We start from the raw sequence: 18,656 nt of genomic DNA on the forward strand, positions 1-18,656 counted from the left end.
ATAATGAACGTTTAACCTGTCAGAGTAGTTAGGCAATACATTTTGAATCTGCAATGATCCAGAGCCAAGTGCAGCTTTTAAGCTAAAAAAGCCGGACCTGCTCAAGTCAGAAAAACTGTGAGCCCCTTCCAAAGTTCCATCTCCGGTTGCAAGGGCAGCAGGCAGTAAGTGCATTTTTAATGGCGGATTGTATTAACTTTTATGTTTCTGACATCCTGCTAGGAAAATACCAGGGCTGACTGTTCTGCCTCAGAAAGTAGGCGCTGAGAGGAGTGAATAACACAACATGCTATTAGCATTCCATTATGCTCAATTCCACCACCACGCTCTGCCCCAAGCCATAATCTGCCCTATTGTGCTGAGCCACTGGACTGTCCACCATGAGCTTCTCCCTAACAGCAGTGTTGTCCACTCTACAGGGCCTGCACTTCAATATCACCTATAATACCTGCTTTTTCCTGGTTCACTCTCTCCTTTCCATCAGCTGCTTTCTTGGCCATCTATCTGCTGACCAGAGGCGTTATCTCCTAAGGTCCTGCATGTGTCCCCGACATTTTGCCCCACGTCTGATGTGCACAGCCCCTCCCCAGACAACAGACAACACCCTGAGGTCAGCTGAGGAGAGCTGGCCAGTTTTATTCGGCTTCGGCTTTAATCCCCCACATGGCAAACCAATGTCTCAAAACTCCTCAAGACTGTTACCTTTGGGTCCTTATGCTAAAAGCCCACGTTTTGCATGTTTCATTCAGCGCGCATTTTGTAAAAAAAAGACTTTGAATGTCATTTTCAGAGGAATCTTCACCACAATGCTATAACGATAGAAAAGAAATGCTTCCCCACGACACTGTGACAAAGAGCCACGACCAAATCCTGGCAAATTAATTGCCAGATAACGTCTTTAGTGTACAGCTTTTTTGGATTTCAAACCATTTAAATTTTACGACCATTTTAAGCTAACCATTTTAAAAATTTCGTATCACTGGAGATAATGTCAGAATGCAACAGTCCACTTTACTCGATATTCATCATTTGTCTCTCTTTCCTAACATCACAAAAACCCTGTCTGTTTGTAGTCATGTGCAATGTTGTTTAAAAACTGAGTTATTTTTTGTTACCAATTTCATCAGCAGCATTAATAATATTATTATTATTATTATTATTATTATGACCCCATCCAGCACTTCATCGGCTGGAATGAATTCTCCAGAGGCACAAGCAGTCAGTAAATAAGTGTCGAGACAGAAAGCTAACAACATTGCCCAAGGCCCTTTTTAATGAATAGCATTTTAAGACAAAGTTCCTCTATCTCGAACCGATACCTTCATTTGACAAGCCTTTCAGATTGGAGCACCTAGGAGCCTCCCTACTCTGGGCACTGGAAAGCAAAGGTTAGTGTTTAGTAGTTGCCAGGCAACATGATTCTGAGAGAAACAGAAAAAGTGAAGGGGGGGGGGGGGGGTGTAGGAGATAAACAAAAGAGCACATTGAGGGGACACTGGGATTGGGGTCTTATTCGGGTCAGGGCCCGTGTCCAACAATTGGATAGACTCCTTTTCAAGCCAGCAATTTATCTAGGACTCCCAAGTGGCTGTAGAGCAAACAGTACTTGAAGCAAACAAAATCTACATAGGAAACAGCACCCTGGTACATCTGTTCTCGTTGTGCTGCGAGCGCACAGCTGGGTATTCCCCGGGTGCAGACACAGAGGCAGAGAGGCCTGAAGTGCTTTCGGACGCCACTGCTGACAAGCACGATCGGGTCCGAATTCACCGGATGACGTCAGCTGATTCCATGGTGCCAGGAGTCGGATACCACCTGTGCGGCGCTTCATCAACGTCACCTGCGATGTGAAGTTTCACAGGGTTTTTTTTTTATTTTTCCAATAGACCAAAATATCACTCCAAGCAGACTTGCCCTCCCGTCCCCACCATTGGTAGAATAACTCTCTAGCTAGGCAAAACCTTAGGGGATTGAATGTTTTTTCCACCTCCAAAAAGAAAGAGCACCTCTAGAGTCAAATTCCTTCTCGGGTCAGACCAGCCCTGGTGACACTGAATTTCCCAGGATGCACACGCAGGCACGCAGACAGCGTAGCACTCCCACAAGCACCCCGATCACTCACTAATTAACTTCACTCACCTTGTCTATTTAAACTCCCACTCTGCGACTTGTCCTCTCTCCCTATCGAGGTTTCCTCAGCCCGAGCTACGTATCCAGTTAGCGACTTACTCCGACTCCTCGTTCGCTCTTGTGACCCCCCCTGGATTTCCGACGCACTGCTTCGGATCTCCCACCTCGCCCTAGCCTCACGATTTGGATGACGTTCGCCTTGGAATTCAGTTTTCTCTCTCAGACTCCACACAGGGTCTTTTTCCCCACGGAATACGTCACGGACCCAATCTGCTCCCCACTACTGACCCGTACAGGGAGGGCTAGTTTAGCACTCAGTCTGACGAATCCCTGACTGAACTTTCTCCCTGAGCTCTCCTGCTGCATGAGGCTGTCGAGAGCCCTGCGCAGCCTCCTGGAGCCTCGAGCTCAGACCACACTCATTGATAACCACACACACACACCACACAAGCAGGGCAAACGCAGGACCGCACAGACCAGACCCTTTCCTCTGCGTTTTTTGTGCGCAGCAGGGCTGTCACCTCAGGTGATGCAGTGCTCCTGGCACACCAAGGAGATCAGGTGGCACAGGTCAGCACGAGAGAGAGAAAAAGCATCAGGCATCCAGGTAGTGGTGGTTGAGTGCTGTCGAGTCGGTATCAACTCATGGCGACCCTATGGATAGTTCCACCGTCACTATCCATAGAGCTTTCATGGCAGGATATAGAAGTAGATTGCCAGGCCTTTCTTCCACGCAGGTGGTGTTGTTGCCATTGTCACAGATACAGTATGTGACCCTCCACCGCCCCACACAGCTGCTGCCCAGTATGGGTTATTAGAGAACCTTGCAGCTGACATGGGACATGAACTCACTACCCCGAGATTGAGTCTCATGCTCTACCACCTGAGCTAGTCAGGGCTTCAAACGTCCAGGTATCAGTGCAAATTCCCCAGCGTGAGAGAGGGGAAAGCAGGGCTTGTAATAAGGCTTGCATTAAGAGCTTGTGTGCAGCCCGTGCTCAGTACAGCCCTATCCTCTGTATCTTCACAAAAATAACAGCAAATCCAATAATTCTCTCTAATTCTGTAAAGCAATATATTGTGTCACCATTAAGGTTTACCACCCCTAAAACCCAGATAGTTATCGGAGGGAAGCTGCAAATCCGTAGTTATTTAATCTTTTAATAACTGCTGCCATATGTGCAATATAAGATTCAATCTGATCCACTGGATCAGTCAAGCTTTTTATGCCCGTCTTATAGGGACTGCATACAGCACAAATCCCAAACCGGAGAGAGACCCTGCAGCCTTCAGAAACAAGGGTTTCATGGGCCTGCTCATACAGAGATGAAACATCAGGGAAAGATCAGTCCGTTCAGGGCTGAATTCAGTAGAAGCAGGAAGATTTAAGTGTTAAAACCTGACAAACACACAAAGTCCACCCTGCTGTTGTGTCCAGCCTCTTCCCAATCAGATTCATCTGCACACTGTTTGCATAACCCTAAAGGCACTCGGACTGTGTTTAAGGAGAACTCATCTGAATGCAATCCAGTCTTGGGAGACCGACACAAGGAAAAGATCAATTGGATTCAGGAAATTAATATTAATTAGAATCATTTTCCCCGTCTATATTTATACAGACTCTGTGTGTGTGTTTGGGGAAACGCAGTAGGTTCGGGGTTTCCAACCCACTCAGAAAGTGAGGACTTCTGACAAGGGCACAGATCTCCCTTCTGCAGCTCTGCTCGGGGATGTGAAGTGAGAAGATCACCGTTCTGCTTTCACTCCACCAGCACCTGTTCACCGCCCTGTCTGCGGGGTGCGTTCGCAAGAACCAGCAAACCCTTGCGTAGCTCCTGATGGGCCTGCGTGCAGGTGCCCAGTGAATGCTGACTGTACGGCGGGCGTTCTGCTGTAGCAGCTGGTGCATCATGCTTTCACATGACAAATCCAACTAATGGGCCACACTGCCGATCCTGTGGTAGTTCTGTTATAGGGATGGGTGGGTGAACTCCGTTATCCTAAGCCACAGCCATGACAACATACAATAAGAACATCACAGCAGTTACAACAAAGGAGAGGAAGCTGTTGGACCCATCTAGCTCGTTTGGTGGGTAATTGACCCAAGCATCTTGGAAGAAGTCAGCTTATCAGTTTCAACAACACGGCTGGGCAGCTTGATCCAGACCTCCACCTCCCTTTGTGTAAAGTAGTGCCTCCTGTCCTGACTGGAGGAGCTGATCCAGCTGTGCTTTGAGAGAAGCCAGGGTGGCCGCTCCAGCAATACAACTGGGCAGCTTGTTCTATACCTCCCTTAAAATAAAGATTGATAAAACAGGACAGTTTAGATTAAAGCCACCCTCAGGAATTTTTAAAAGCTGTAGACCAGGGAGACTGTGAAATGCATCCTGGGAAGGTTAATCCTTTTTAACTGGCAATGAGGACTCCTGACAACTCTAAAGATGGCCTATGATATTATTACAATTCCACAGCTCCAGACAGCTGTTCCCCCTGAGGTGGGCCACTCTCTTCACAGCCATCTCCACAGGGGAAGTGACGATCAGAAACGAGTTCCAAGAAGCAGCTCATTCAACACCGCCGCAGAAGCAACCAGCAAAAAAGGGGAGAGGGAGAGAGAGAGACCACAGCACCATGACTGACACACTGGAGAAAGGGATTCTTCAAAAAACAGAACGCCTTCGTGGCCAACACTGCCATACAGCATTAAGCCTTTTTACAGAGAAGAAAGAGGTTTAGTTAAGACATATTCAAATAAAGAAACTGTGATGAATCCTGCCATAAAGAAACAAATGTTTGTTTGTGGCAGAATCGCCTACTGTGTATCCTAAGTAAGACTGACAGCAAAAGCAATGCATTGACAGAAGCATTAAAATAATAAGGGATAGAAACCACTGAGCCTTAGTGAGCTATAAGTTATTCTGCACGCTGAGGATATTCAGGCAAAAACCCACGAGCAGAGTCTTTGTCCCAGTGCGTGAAAAAAATTCACAGGCTCACCTCCCTCTACGTGGTCAAACCAATAATTTGGTAAGAGGAGAACAAGCTTGTGCTGAGAGCTGATGTAGGGTCTGCGGCTCTGCTGCTCAAGGGTTATGAACATATACAGCCTGACAACTTGTAACAACTTGCCAATCCCCTACACTCTTCAATTTTGGGAACCAAGGTACAGAATCACAAAAGCCAATCTTTAGTTACCAGACAAAAGTTCATTTCACTCCCAGTGCCCCCCACAGAGCCCACCGGCCACTCCCAGTGCCCCCTACAGACAGAGTGCCCTGTGTCAGGTAAACGTCCTTACAAAGTCAAACTATTCTTGGTCCGTCTCCTACAATTTAATTACATCACACCTCAACAAGCATTTGCCATTTGAAACACACACTGCCCAGGGCGTTTTCCAAGTCATCAGACAAGAGAAAATTAATTTTTCATTTGCTTAAACAAAAAGTAGCATGGCTCATTTCTGCTCCATTGGTGGCGAAGAATAGGATCCCTTCAAATAAAAAAAAACCAAGAAGAAAAATGGAAAATCTTAGACTGGTCAAGTCAATCAGCAGATTTAAAGCCGGTTGAGCAGCAGTCTAAACGCTGAAGGAAATATTGAATATTTTGAAGTCGAAAATGTTTGAAGCAAGAACTGCAGCAAACGTTTGGCAATGCTTTTCAAATGATTACAAAGAGCCGAAGAGCTCAGTGGGACTTTGGACAGCTACTGCTTCAAAAGGATATGTAAGCAAACACTCACTTCTGCACTCTGTAAGATAAAGTGAATCTGTCCCAGTACTTATGGCCACCTGACTGGGTTGATGATTCTATTTTTCTTCTAATATGATAAAATGTATAATATATATAAATGATAGGTACAGTATAATAATCTCGTGATCACAGCTTTGATATTGTCTTCTCAATATTTATAGAGGGCACAGTATACCACACATGACATGTGGCTGGCACAGCCAACAGCTTTGACTAAGAAAGAAAGCATCCCACTCACAATTACTGTGATGTACTGGAGATCATTATATAATTAAGCCTCATTTAAGCTTTTTTCTATGAAAAAAAAAACCCAACAAATGACATGATATCAAGACTTTTAGTGCTTTTCTTCTACTTTAAAAACACATTCGACCCTTTCGTTTTAAAAGCAACCACCTAAACTGCAAAAGGTGACTTTGAGCTCGTGAAATGTTCCCAAAATAAATGATCGGCTCAAATACGGCAAGGCTACAAGTCAATAATAGCACGCGCGCATGTGCGGGAAAAAAAAACAGATTAATCTCTTTGTGCAACATATAAATCAGTCATAATCCTTTCGGAATTACTCTTTCAGGGTTTCTAAAATGGGGAAAAAAGAGCTATTCAGTAGCTCCGTATACCTCTGATCACAGCTCTGCTTCACTTCAACTCTCGGGATGCAATTACAAGCTTTTCAGCCCTGCCAGGCAGCAGGGAAGAAAAGTGCACTTTAAAAGGAAGAGCCGTGGATTTATCCCAATCATTTCTCTTTTTTCCCCCTGATTTACCTCTTAAATCCCTCTAAGATTCATGGATCACTGGCTGGGCAGCAGGACAGCGAAGGCTTGAGGCGCCGACCTGCACTAGGGAGAGGGGATTTGTCGGGAAAGACGTTGGGGAGCTTCTTTGAAAGGGACTACCGCCTCGCATACAGTGCTGTAATTAATTCTCCGACTGCTGAGGCGGGGATGCCCCATAAACAAAAAAAAGCAGAGCTGACGATTACGCTTATGGCCTGAAGCTGTGTGGTTAATGAATGCACACCGTCCAGCCCAGCAGTGCAGATCCCAGGGGTGACCGGCCCAGCCTGCAGCCTGAGCCTGAGCCTGAGCCTGCGGTAGACGCAGATCAGACAAGTGCCGCGGAATTGCACAACAGCAGCAAGGGCTGCGTCTACGGGAATATGCGCAATGCAAAACACAAAGGGGAGGTCTCCGTCGCTGCAGGACTGTAAACGCTAGGCAGGGAAACTGACAGTAAAATTACTAAAGTGCTTCTCTCACACAAACTTTAATTACTTCTCCGAGAACGGAGGAGAATCGCTAAACGGCACTTAAACAGCCCGCCGGGAGTGTTTGAAGTGCTCCGACGTGCCTGGAGAAGCGCATCTCTTTGCTCTTAACCCTCTCCAGCCGGCCAATGTGCTGGGAAGACAGCGGAGGTGGGCGTGCAAGGGGTATGCCGGGCGTGTCCAGGTTCGGGGTGGGCGTGTCCACGGCAGGAATGGGTGTGCCCGTGGGGTGGTGGGCGTGTCAGGGGGCTAAACTGTAGAGGGCCCATAGCAATTGCAGCAGGTCCAGGAAAGCACAGCAGCAAACATCCCCCTTCAGAGCATGTGTCGCACTGCAAAATGACAAACCAGTCGCCTTTTATTTATTTCAGAAGAAAATGCCCACGTTATCCCAGAGTCTATTGTGCGGTCATCCTCTCAGTGCCATTCAGAGGGGGATGATGGCAGAAAGCTGAACAGAACCTGTATTCAGCGACTGACAAAAAGCCCCCACATGGTTTGAAATTAGATGCCTAAGAACGCCCACTGCACAAGCCTCTTACAGGCGGCGTTCCTCAGAGCCCCTGAAAATTGCACACTGGTAGGACTTCTTCAGCTGTAAAAGTAACCTCCGACTCAGAGGACTCCAAAAAATCTTTTAGGTTAAATTGGTGTTGGCGTGGCTAGCATGTGATTGCCTATGTGGATCAGAAGTGCTTTTGTAATGCAAAATGGTTGTTTTTTTTTTAAAAAAAAAAGTGTCGCATGCTTATGCACACACACACACTCACGAGCATGCAAAAGCTGAGCAGGACCTGCAGCAGGTGGAGAGTTCCGCGTCAGTCCGAGCGTTAGGAACGAGTGAAGGGATTGTGAGCCTTCCGCGGCTGTCCTGCCCACTTGCTGTCCGTTTGCAAGGTGACTGGAGACCCACAGGAAGTGCTGGTGCAGTCTGCCGAGGCCGGCTGGAGCCTAGGCTTCCAAGCACGACAGACCGCATCACCTCCCACAGCCCCGTATTAATCACCTGTGTAACAAACAGCTACCACAGCCGCATGAGATCTGGTTCTCTCCTTGCCTCTCCCCGAGGTCATGAAGCAGGCGCTGACTAGCAGAGCGGCCAAAAAAACGACCCACAAAGAGCTAACAGGCAAAATAAACGATTTTTTCTTTCCAGTGGAAACAGAGGCATCTTCACGTTTAAAAACCTCATCTTCGGATTCTTCCGGTGCCAATATGGCTTCCGGGCAGTTTTCAAAAGCATTTAGCTCCAGGGGCAGAATCGTTTTCACTCGTTTACATGTTCAAATAAAACGTCCGGTTACCCCCACAACAAGAGTGAGGGAAAAAACCTGCTCATTTTCACACGCTTTTCCAGTTTTAAACACCATCAACTCCCTTCCAGCAAACAGCAAGAAAACATGGCTCTCGGGCAGCAGGATTCCTTATTTTAAGTAGCATCTTTAGCTTTGGTGATCTGCTAAAAACCACACAAGAAAAAAGGCACTGCAAATTGCAAAGGGAAAAGAGAAATCTGTACTCAGCGGATCAAAATGAACACGAGAAAAAAAAAGAAAAATATTCTGTCTGGTTTGCACACTGCTGGTCTGACAGGGATGTCATCCCCGACTTTTTGTCTTGTAAGAACGTCAGGGAAGTGTCTAAGAAGAAACAGGCCTGTAATCTCATCAAAACTGGACTAGGTGTCTCTGACAGATTCTTGAAGCATCTGATTCTCTTAGAATAGTGTGAGGCATGCGACTGAAACTCTACTGGGCACATAATTTAATAACCGTCTCCTGAGAACAACCACAGGACTCACAGAACTGAGGCACCGGTGTTTTAAATCGTCATTAACGTCATTTGCATAACGCTAGCGATTCCAGTTTGCAATAATTACAAATTGATCTCACCGACAACACGCCGCCGGGTTTCTTTTACTCTTTATAAAAGGTGGTAATTACACACCATAAATAAAAATAAGGCACTTGAATAACTGCATGAAACTAAGAGGTAAGAAAAACTCCTGCCTTAACAACACAGGTTTGGTATATATTCAAAATAGTGCACAAACACGTCGTGCTGCGCAAACGCTTTTGATATGCAGAGGCGTCGTTCTCTAAGGATGTGCGAGTCGAGCCAGTCAGGAAGCATAACCACTGAACTAAGAGCTAAAGGTACTTTTCCCACAAGCTTTCTTTGTCTTAACACATCTATGGTTTTGATTTTGCTAATTGAAAATCAGCAGTGACAAGGAGACAGATGCCATCGTCGCTCACAGCACTGTTCGCCGGTGCTTTAAGTGAACTTAACTGGAGTTCGGTCCCTTGAACTTGATCATTAGCGCTTTACCAGAAATAACCCACTGCTCCAGCTGGCGTGCATTATAATTAAAAAAAAACAGCATCAGTGTTTTCCGTTTCCTTCCATTTTTCCACGCAAAATGTTTTTTGGTACATCTGCTGTTACCAACTAACCGTATTCAGGCCCGCTCACTTTTGTTCTAAATGTCATTTACTGTACCGGGTTATTTTTAGAGACGTCGCACGACCGCAAGTGTGTTTTCAAGCTGTTTTCTCTTGCTTACTCGCCACTTGCAGTTTTCGGAGTCTTAGCCCGCCTGCCCTTACAAGCGCACACGCCTCTGGCCTGCGCCAAGCCGACTGTCTCCCGGGTCAGTCCTGCACAGTCTTCTCCAGCCTGGCCAATACAGGCACTGGAGTTCATTCCCAATGCACAGTTACATCTCGCATTAAGAAAAACAAGAACAACGACACCACGCTATCGGGAATCTTTTTTTCCCTAAGCGTCTCTATTGCGATCCTGCTCTGTTTTCCATTACAAAGAGTCAAGGAAGAGCTTTTAAACACACAAGAGCTCTTCGTTCCTTGATGCCAACCAAGCGAAACCTCAAGGAGAGACACTGATGGACAAACACAGGACGAAATAAGTCTCTTACGCAGAAATGTTAACCATGACGTGGCGTCAGAATTCCACAGCACACCTCATGAAGCCAGCCGGGGACCCAGCCCAAGAGATTTTGATAACGATCACCTTGGGAAAGTGCCCTGTGCTTTAATCGTTCAACGCCGCAAAGCTGACCTTGTTTTCGGTCCAAGAATCAGAGGATTTTGTCTCTTTTTTTTTTTTGCGACGAGCAAATGACACCGCCAGGCCTGCGTGCGTCGTCATAAATTAACGAACAAATACAGCCGACAGTAAAACGCGTCCCTTTAACAGCTCGGCCGCTAAAATAAATGTCAGCGATACACCACCACAGTGGTTCAGGCAGACATCTAGAAACCGCTATTTGGTTTTATTATTAAAGACAAGGGGCCGAATAAAAAGGATTTATTGTCTTGAACCCAAATGAATAACAAACGCAATGTAACAATTTCAGCTACTTTGCACAAAATGAGTCTCGGAGGTCCAGTCTGGTTTCTGAAATAGCCCTGCGCGTCTTGCCAGAACCATGACATTGATCCTGCAGAGCTGCAGTGAATGGTGTCTTTTCATTAGACATGAGGGAATATGGGCATAGGCCTACTGTCAAGACACAGAAAGTTAAAAATGTGAATTTTAGAAAGTCTTCCACTGGTTTCAATAACATTCTTCATTTTTACCAACTTCTTAAAACCCACTAATAAAAATAATGGGGTCTCAAAATGTGCATATTGTCTTTCTGCTCCTATTTATAACAACTTGTCAGAAGGAAACAGCTATGCAGTGCTGCAGCGAGACCAAAAACAAAAGATTAGTCTTACTTAGAAAATGCACTTAAAATAGGATTTTTGCTGGATAAACTTTTCTTCGCTGACTCCAGAGAATACCTGCTTTGCCAGTTCCGATTTTTTTAAATCTTTCTTTAAATATAACTTGTTTAAGGGTAAAAAGGGACAAAAAATATATGGCATAATACTCATAACATCTTTAATCTTATTTCTACAACAAGGTTGTTCGGCCATCATTTCTACAGAGAAGGGGCTGAAACAATGTTCATTTGCTCATCAGGACCTACTAATTAGGTCAAAAGAAGTTAAAAAGAAGCCACTGCACTCTGCCGGGGACACAGCGACTTTCAGGAAGAGATTCTTACACTGGAATAAAACCAGACAACAAATACGTTTGCTTTACAAAACTGCACAAGTCAGTAAAAGTGTTTTGGCCATGTTTAGAGCAGCCAGAAGTTCTTCCTGGCCTTTATTTCCATTGCAGAGTGCTGACTGTTTCTGTCAGAGTCACTTACTTTGGCGAAGGCTGGTTTTTTTTTTGACACACGTATATTTGTCTTCACCCTCTTGTGTTTGTTTCCTAAGAATTCTCGACAGTATTGACCCCCCCCCCCAGGTTTGGTGTCAGACAGCTGTACTCTCCCTTATCTCTCCTGTTCGCTGGGTGTTACACATAAACAGGACATCAATATTTCATTGTGTGACTCAAGCAGGTGTGGAGCAAAGCCGTGTGGCTCGTTTCTCTCCTCGGGGCCTGGGAGAGCTGGAATTGCACTGGAGAAGTTAGACAAGACCACCTTCTGTCAGTGCAGGAATGGAGAGTGTCTGGAAACTCTCCAGAACAAGGGCAAAGCTACACACTGGCATCTGACAGACCCCTAGGCCAGATCCCTGTGACAAGCACACCGAAGAACTGTGCTGGACTGTTCCGTTACTTTTTTTACACAAAGGGTTGTGGGAGCGTGGAACAAGCTACCCAGCCATGCTGTTAAAGCCAATAGACTGAATACTTTCAGGACACAGCAAGATGAGGCACTCTGATCAATTAGTTACTAACTATCAAAAAGACTAGATGGTTTGTATACGTTCTTATGTTCTGAACTGCACAGGAGACTGAAACTAGGGCTAACCAAGCACTGCAAATTCCCAGTGAGTCCTATACAGATTTTGCATGCTCCTTTAATATTTAATTGAGTTGTCAACTAATGAAGTAGAATAATACTCCTTACACTTACATAGCGCTTTTCTGGACACTCCACTCAAAGCGCTTCACAGGTAATGGGGATCCCCTCCACCCCCTCCAGTGTGCAGCCCCACCTGGATGATGAGCCAGATCACTCCCAACTCACCAGCTCTCAGTGGGGAGGAGAGCAGACTGATGAAGCCAATTCAGAGATGGGGATTATTAGGAGGCCATGATTGGTAAAGGCCAATGGGAATCTGGCCAGGACAACGAAATATCTTACGGACCTGCGGTTATATGCATCTGAAGTGACCGGCGTTGCTGGTCGCAGTAGAACAGGCAGACAGGTAAGCCTGTCACAAACTGGTAACATCTGCTTTCACACAAAATGTGAATGAAAGTGCCACATTGATTTAATGATTTATTCCTCTTTTTTTACACTCAATTTGTTTAGGTAACCTGATTAAAACAATAAGTCCTTTGCTAATAGCCACCCGTGTAGCGCCTCTTTCTAATCCTGTTAACACCGTTAACGATAAGAACATCTGTAGGAATTTAACACCGGGTTTCCAGTTGACGAATAATACAAGATAAACAAATTGAGAGAGAAAAAAAATAGATTTTCTTTTAAAGGGAACTTCAAAGAAAACATCGATTGTATTTCTTTCGCTTGCGCTTAATAAGGAAACAATTTGAGAAACTCGCGACCGGCTAATATCCATCTGCGCTTTCCAGCGTCGATAACAGGATCTCGCTTCCAGAATGGGGGAGAAAAGGTCAGGAGAAGCAACTATATAATCATCTCCATCGGTTCTCCCAGATCATTATCTCAATTAGGCTGATGGTAATGATCACATTAACTTGTGCACGTAGCCGGAGAAAAGACGGGCCAGGAGTATAGTCTCCCTGATTGGGGCCATCCTTAACTTGATTACCTGAAAAGGGAGTTACAATCTTCTTAAAGGCTTCAAGCAAATCGATACAGAGTGTCTCTCCGACGCAAACACGCCTGAAAAATGGAATTGAGACATGTAAACGGAATCTGAAAAAATGCCTCGTTTTGTGTCATAAATTCACGCGCAGTTGGGTCATTACTTTCATTTTGGGCTCATTATCGAGAGAAAAGCAGCCTGTAACAGCTGCTAATACCCTCTCCGAGGAGTGCTACGGTTTTAATAACCTGTTCACTCCTCTCTCATCTCCTTTTAGAGCCATAAAAAAGACGCAGTGATCCAGTCGCCCACCACGGAAAACAAACGTTGACAGAAGTATTCTGCATCAAATTGTCCTACTTTCAAGGCAACATACGCATTCCTCTTGCAAAACACATATATAAACACCTGAACACTGTTTTTTAAATGAGACTGCAGGAGGGCACCAGCCTCCAAAAACGTTGAGTCAATTGCAAAAGGATTCGGTCCATTCTTAAACTGGTCTCCCAAAAATGTGTTAAACTTGTATAGCTGGCGGTAGACATTGGATTCAATGTGCAGCTATGGAGTACATTATACAGTCATTTTCGTAATGTAAACGCAACATATACGGTGAGACTGCAGGAGATGACGTGGGGTGGGTATTCCGTTTGCGTTTCACGTCTTCCACGCGTGGTGGGTGGCGGCGGCGGCTGGCACAGGGGGGTAATTGATTACCAGTCATCACCAGGTAATGAAAGAACAAGGCCGCGTGTTATCAAGCCGAACCTTCAACCGCGAAACGCAGCAAAGCGCAGGACTCCAGCAGCGTCGGGGTCTAATTTAAAGAACTATAACACTCCCCAGAGCAAACAACAGCAATGCCCTCAAAGTTGTATAAATGAACTCGGCTCACAATGAAACGAGCTTCATGAATGATAAATGGGGACAAGGCGATCACAGTTCAATTGGATATTGGATATTTATTTGTTTCACAGCCAGGCTCCCTCATAACGTCTCATAAGAGATTTGCGATGCGGCTCGGTTAGGCAGAACGTTACAGCGCCGGTAGGATTTTCAAGAACAAATAAATAGGGGGGCAGTTCGTTAACTGTTCACTGTTGGCCTCGCTATGAAGACAGAGGGGTCCCGGGGCGTCCGAGTCCAACAGCGGCTCGGTTCGGCCCTTTGGAACACGGACAGCCAGGACTCGCGTCTGCCCCCCCAACACACACTTTAAAAAAGGGTCTCCCTTTTTAGCATCGCTAAAAAAAAAAAAAAACACTATCCTTTAGGGCGAATCGCCGTTAAAACCTGGGAAAAGGTTTAATTTTCTCTGCCGAGACCTCCCTCCGGTTTTAAATCTCCCCCCACAGCAGCCGGAGTCGTGAACACCTTTCCCGCCCCTCCATAATTCTGTAATTACTCCGCGTGATAAAGGAAAGGCTTCGGCTAACTCGGGGAGCGAGCAGGCCGCCCAAGGCCTCGGCAGACAGAAAACCTTTCCGAGGCTGATACAAATCGACCCGTGAAGAGATGTATAGGAATTTGGGTTGCCCGGTTCATGTGGACCTCTGAGAGGGCAGAGACGCGGGGTGAGACCACCGCGAACCCAGCCGGCCACCCGGCGCACAGAGCCGTGAAGGGCCTGTTCGATTTGTTAATTAATTAATTAGCCCTTCTTTCTTCCAGAAACTTCTAAGACTGTTTTTTTTTCCTGCTTTGTACATTGACGAAAAGCATTCTGGCGGACAGAACCCCCTCAACGCGAGCACTTCTAAAGGGAAGGGAGAAATCTTAAATGACTTTGAAGCGCTTAAACCGCAACACGAAGCAGTTTCTACTTGAGTATCTCTTGCGTTCCCCGTGTTAATACATTGACAGGGACCATATATATATATACACACACACATTTTAAATCTTTCACGTTTCACAGATGGGCCCTACAGGTTTTCTATAAACACAGAAACACGGTCCCCGCAGGGGTAGAAGTTTGTTACATCCCAGACAGAAACAGCCACAAGGGGAAAAAAAAAACTTTTGACGCGCATTAATTATTTAAGCCGATATTACAAACGCTGACACTGAATGAGTGCACATTTTACCCGCTCTGATTTCTTGCACACGGTTCGATAGAAGCTTTGATTTTGTTCATAGTGGATTATCAGCTCCTGAGAATTACAAAGCCCTCTGCGAGATGATAACACAAGCACAATCGTTTCAAGAATAACCGTGGAGGCCGTGGCTAACCTACGCGGGACACCCTCGGCGAACGGGTGTTAAAAATAAACCGATTGCTATGAAGAAACAGGATTCTCCCTCTGGCCCTTCCCTGCTTCATCAGGGCCGGCTCTCTACTACAGACCACCCGACTGCTCTCTCGCAGTCCCTCCGTGTCGCCTCCACTCAGCGGTCAGAGCCCCTGACGCGCTGTGCCCGGCGGAATCACGGGCTCGTCCGAACTCCCCACCAAGACGACAGCTTTCGTGTTTTGCTCTGCGTCACAAAATGGTCACTGTGAACGACTGATGTGGCCTTAACGCGCTAAGGAACTTAAAGGGAATACTGCATGGTCTGCGCCCCGAGGGAAAACCAACAGCAGTTAATGCAAACGCCGTGCACAGGGATGACAGGGAATTCAGGCGACAAGGAAAAGAGCAGCAAACACAGTTCATGTTCAGACACTAGCTGTTACGTTTTCATTCGCCTGCTTTAAATTATTCTTTGAAGCAGGTGCAGAAAGGACGCCATATAAAAACGTCCAACTACCGCCTTTATTTTGTCTAATCGCGGTTGAGATTAATAGAGTAAAAGGAGCTTTCTAACGCAAAGTTCGCTGCGAAGACATAAAGCCAAGTGTTTAAACTAGCATTAACGATAAACACGTCCCAGTAACTTGCGTCCCGCGTTAGTAACAGGTGTCTTCGGCCTCTGGACCAGCATTTGCTTTTGTAATCAGGGGCTAGCAGTTCCCCAGTTAGAGCGTTTAGCTGTTTACCCCAGCACTCTCATGGCAGGGAATGTCCGCCTAAAAAAAAAAAAATAGATTTAGTGCTCGTCTTATCCCCTCTTGTTGCTTCACGCTATCAAATTAATTTTACACGCATAGAAAGACAAATAGGGCGGTGCTGGCAAAACCGCTTCTGGATCAAACACCGACCCCAGTAGCACACTGATGGCAGATACCAGGCAGCTCCGAGGCCTCCGGTTAAATGCCTTTGGAAGCCACGTTTTCGAATCACGCTGTCTCATTCTGCTCAGCAGAACTGCACCTGGCGCAGCATCCTGGCTGGCTGTTCGCGCACTGAGAATTCTCACTGCGAGAACTTCGCCACGGGCGCCAGTATTAATAAAGAAAACTTGCGGCGCAGGGTTTATATGCAGAACAACGATCCGATCTACAACACGCACCTTTAATGAATTAAGGAGTGATTAACCCCACTTGATAAAAGCCACTCGAGAAAATTCCAGTAATGTGTTGAATAAGGAAATTCCTGATTGCCTTGGATTTTTCTCTCTGAAGCTGATGAGCAGAGATGACACGCGGAATGTCTCTCTTGCGGGTTCGTCGCTGTCGTTCTCAGAACCGCACACTTTCCAAACAAGATTCGGGGAGCCCAGCTCTCCAAGCGCTCCCGGTACAGACGCAATTATCCATGCTAGAACTCTGATTTGAAGGCAGCCCCCAGAACTCAAAGGTTACCCATTTTCTGAGCAAAACCATTTTTGTAGCCTGCGCTCAGGAGCTTATACGAGAACAGGACAATTTCATCAAAAATGCACAATTTCCTTTCTGCTCTGCGTTACACGCGAGGCAGCTCCAATTGCTTCGCGTCTCACTATTTTAAGGATAGACTAATTCCTTTCCTATGTAACTTTATTTGCGTTAACCGTATCAGTCCCTTTGAAAATATGTTTCTCCTTGTCCAGAATCTAAATGGACTGGTTTCCCAGCACGTTGTGCATCAACAAGTTTTCTAAACGAATACCGTGCCAAACAAATACTTAATGAAAATGATCTTCTTGGGCTGGTGGTTGATATTGTGATGGTTCGGGACGTTTACAAAATGTTAAATCAATGCCCCTCTCAGTCGCGGCTTTTGCACCTGTACGTTTGCCTGAAATAACGATATAAAACCTGTTTAAGCCTTGAATTAACCTGAACGTGCCGTTTTCCTCTGAATAGTTTTGAAGTCTGAGTCACGTTGTAACTGAATGTTACATCCTGCGACTCATTCTACCCAGAACATTCGCTCATCCGCTTATAGATAAAAAACTGTATATCTGAACCTTGAAGGATATGAAAGCTACAGTCAAATACCAGCCCCAGTGTTACACGCACAACAAAGCGCGGATGTTTGAATAGACAAAACAATGACAGAACCGCTTTTCTGTGGGAAAGGGCTATCAAGAAATACGCGCGGTAGAGGCAAAGTGAAACAGCGTATTTAAAGGCATTCATTTTATATGAATGGCGTGGAGCGCAATTTTTAAGGCACTTCAGAGATTAGCCAAGTTTGCAGCAACAAGTTCTTATTGAGTGATCCGGTGGCGATCGCTCTCTTACCTCTCCAAAACGAAGTCAAGAAAATCATTTTCAACACGGGGCAAGTCTGCAGCATATTCCCTTTTTCAACCCGTAACCTTTTCATCTCAAGCCTGGGAAGGGTTAGTTTCGAGCAGCGGAGAGCGGGCGGATTTCAGCTACTGGGGGGAACGCGACTCGAGAGCCATAATCCAACTCGGGAGACGAATTCTGCGCCGAACGCCCTCTCCTTTATCTGTGATACGGCGCGATCAATTCGGCTCGGAGGGTCGTCGGAAAATCCCGTTTTGTTTTTTTTAAAGTCCAGCAGTCCGTGTTGTATTCCCAAATCGGCGGAAGAGTCGACAGCGCCGAGGCATTTCCGTGCGGAGACGCTCCCAGCTCCGACTGGCGAGTCACCCCGACTCCGCTCCTTCCAGGAAAGTTTCAAAGAGGGGGCGCGGGGGGCTCTGTTTTCGTTTCCGCGGAACACCGAACCGGATCACTCCATCCGTCCCGTCTGCGCCAGCCGTTCAGCCCCCTCCCCTGGGGCGACGACACAAGGTGACTCTGATTTCCTTGCACAAGGCGAGAATCCCACACCCCCCCAAAATCGCATGACGGCTGCTTTCTCCGGGCTCCTGTCCCTCGTTTTATCTGTCAGATCTAAGATGAAACTTAGGCATGGACTTTTCCGATCCGGAGGAGGGAGGGGGGACGTGTGTGTGTGTGTGTGTGTTTTGGAGGGGGGGGGGTATGTATTGGTCGGGAGACGGACTGAAATTGACAGCACAGAAGCCCCAATGACGATGTCCCCGAGGCGGAGTTGATACGGAAGTGTCCAACCAACATCTGAGGAGGGAGGGGTGCCTGTAGAAAACGCCCGGCCGGCGAGCAGGAAAGCACTAGCCGAGGAGGAGAATTAGCAGGTGGGGTCCGGCGCTGTGCGTAGTCGATGCGGAGCTCTGCCGGACCGCCCGGTCTTCTGCCGTCTCCCCCTGTGAAACGGGAGAGCTGTGGCGGCGCATCGCCCGAGCAGAGGTCGCACACGGCTCCGTTTGGATCTCCTGCGAACCTGAACGGGCTCCGATGGTTACATGCTAACCGGACGACCGTAGCTACCTTCTAGTCGGCGGTGCGATGAGACTGGGATTACCATTTCAAAATTAAAATA

At 46.5% G+C, this 18,656-nt stretch overlaps 1 protein-coding gene across 1 annotated transcript in view; it reads right to left on the bottom strand.

The window, feature by feature from the left end:
- Window positions 1-18,168, bottom strand: part of LOC148818889 (transmembrane protein 132C-like) — a 63,180-nt gene extending 45,012 nt beyond the window's left edge. The window contains exon 1 of the mRNA XM_088935937.1: window positions 17,525-18,168. Within this exon, the coding sequence (XP_088792063.1) occupies window positions 17,525-17,609 (85 nt within the window). The 5' untranslated portion in view covers window positions 17,610-18,168. The remainder of the gene's footprint in view (window positions 1-17,524) is intronic.
- Between the last annotated feature and the right edge of the window lie 488 nt (window positions 18,169-18,656).

This window comes from Atractosteus spatula, chromosome 17 (assembly GCF_055471065.1).
Source record: "Atractosteus spatula isolate fAtrSpa1 chromosome 17, fAtrSpa1.hap1, whole genome shotgun sequence".
In the NCBI taxonomy this organism is placed as follows: domain Eukaryota; kingdom Metazoa; phylum Chordata; class Actinopteri; order Semionotiformes; family Lepisosteidae; genus Atractosteus; species Atractosteus spatula.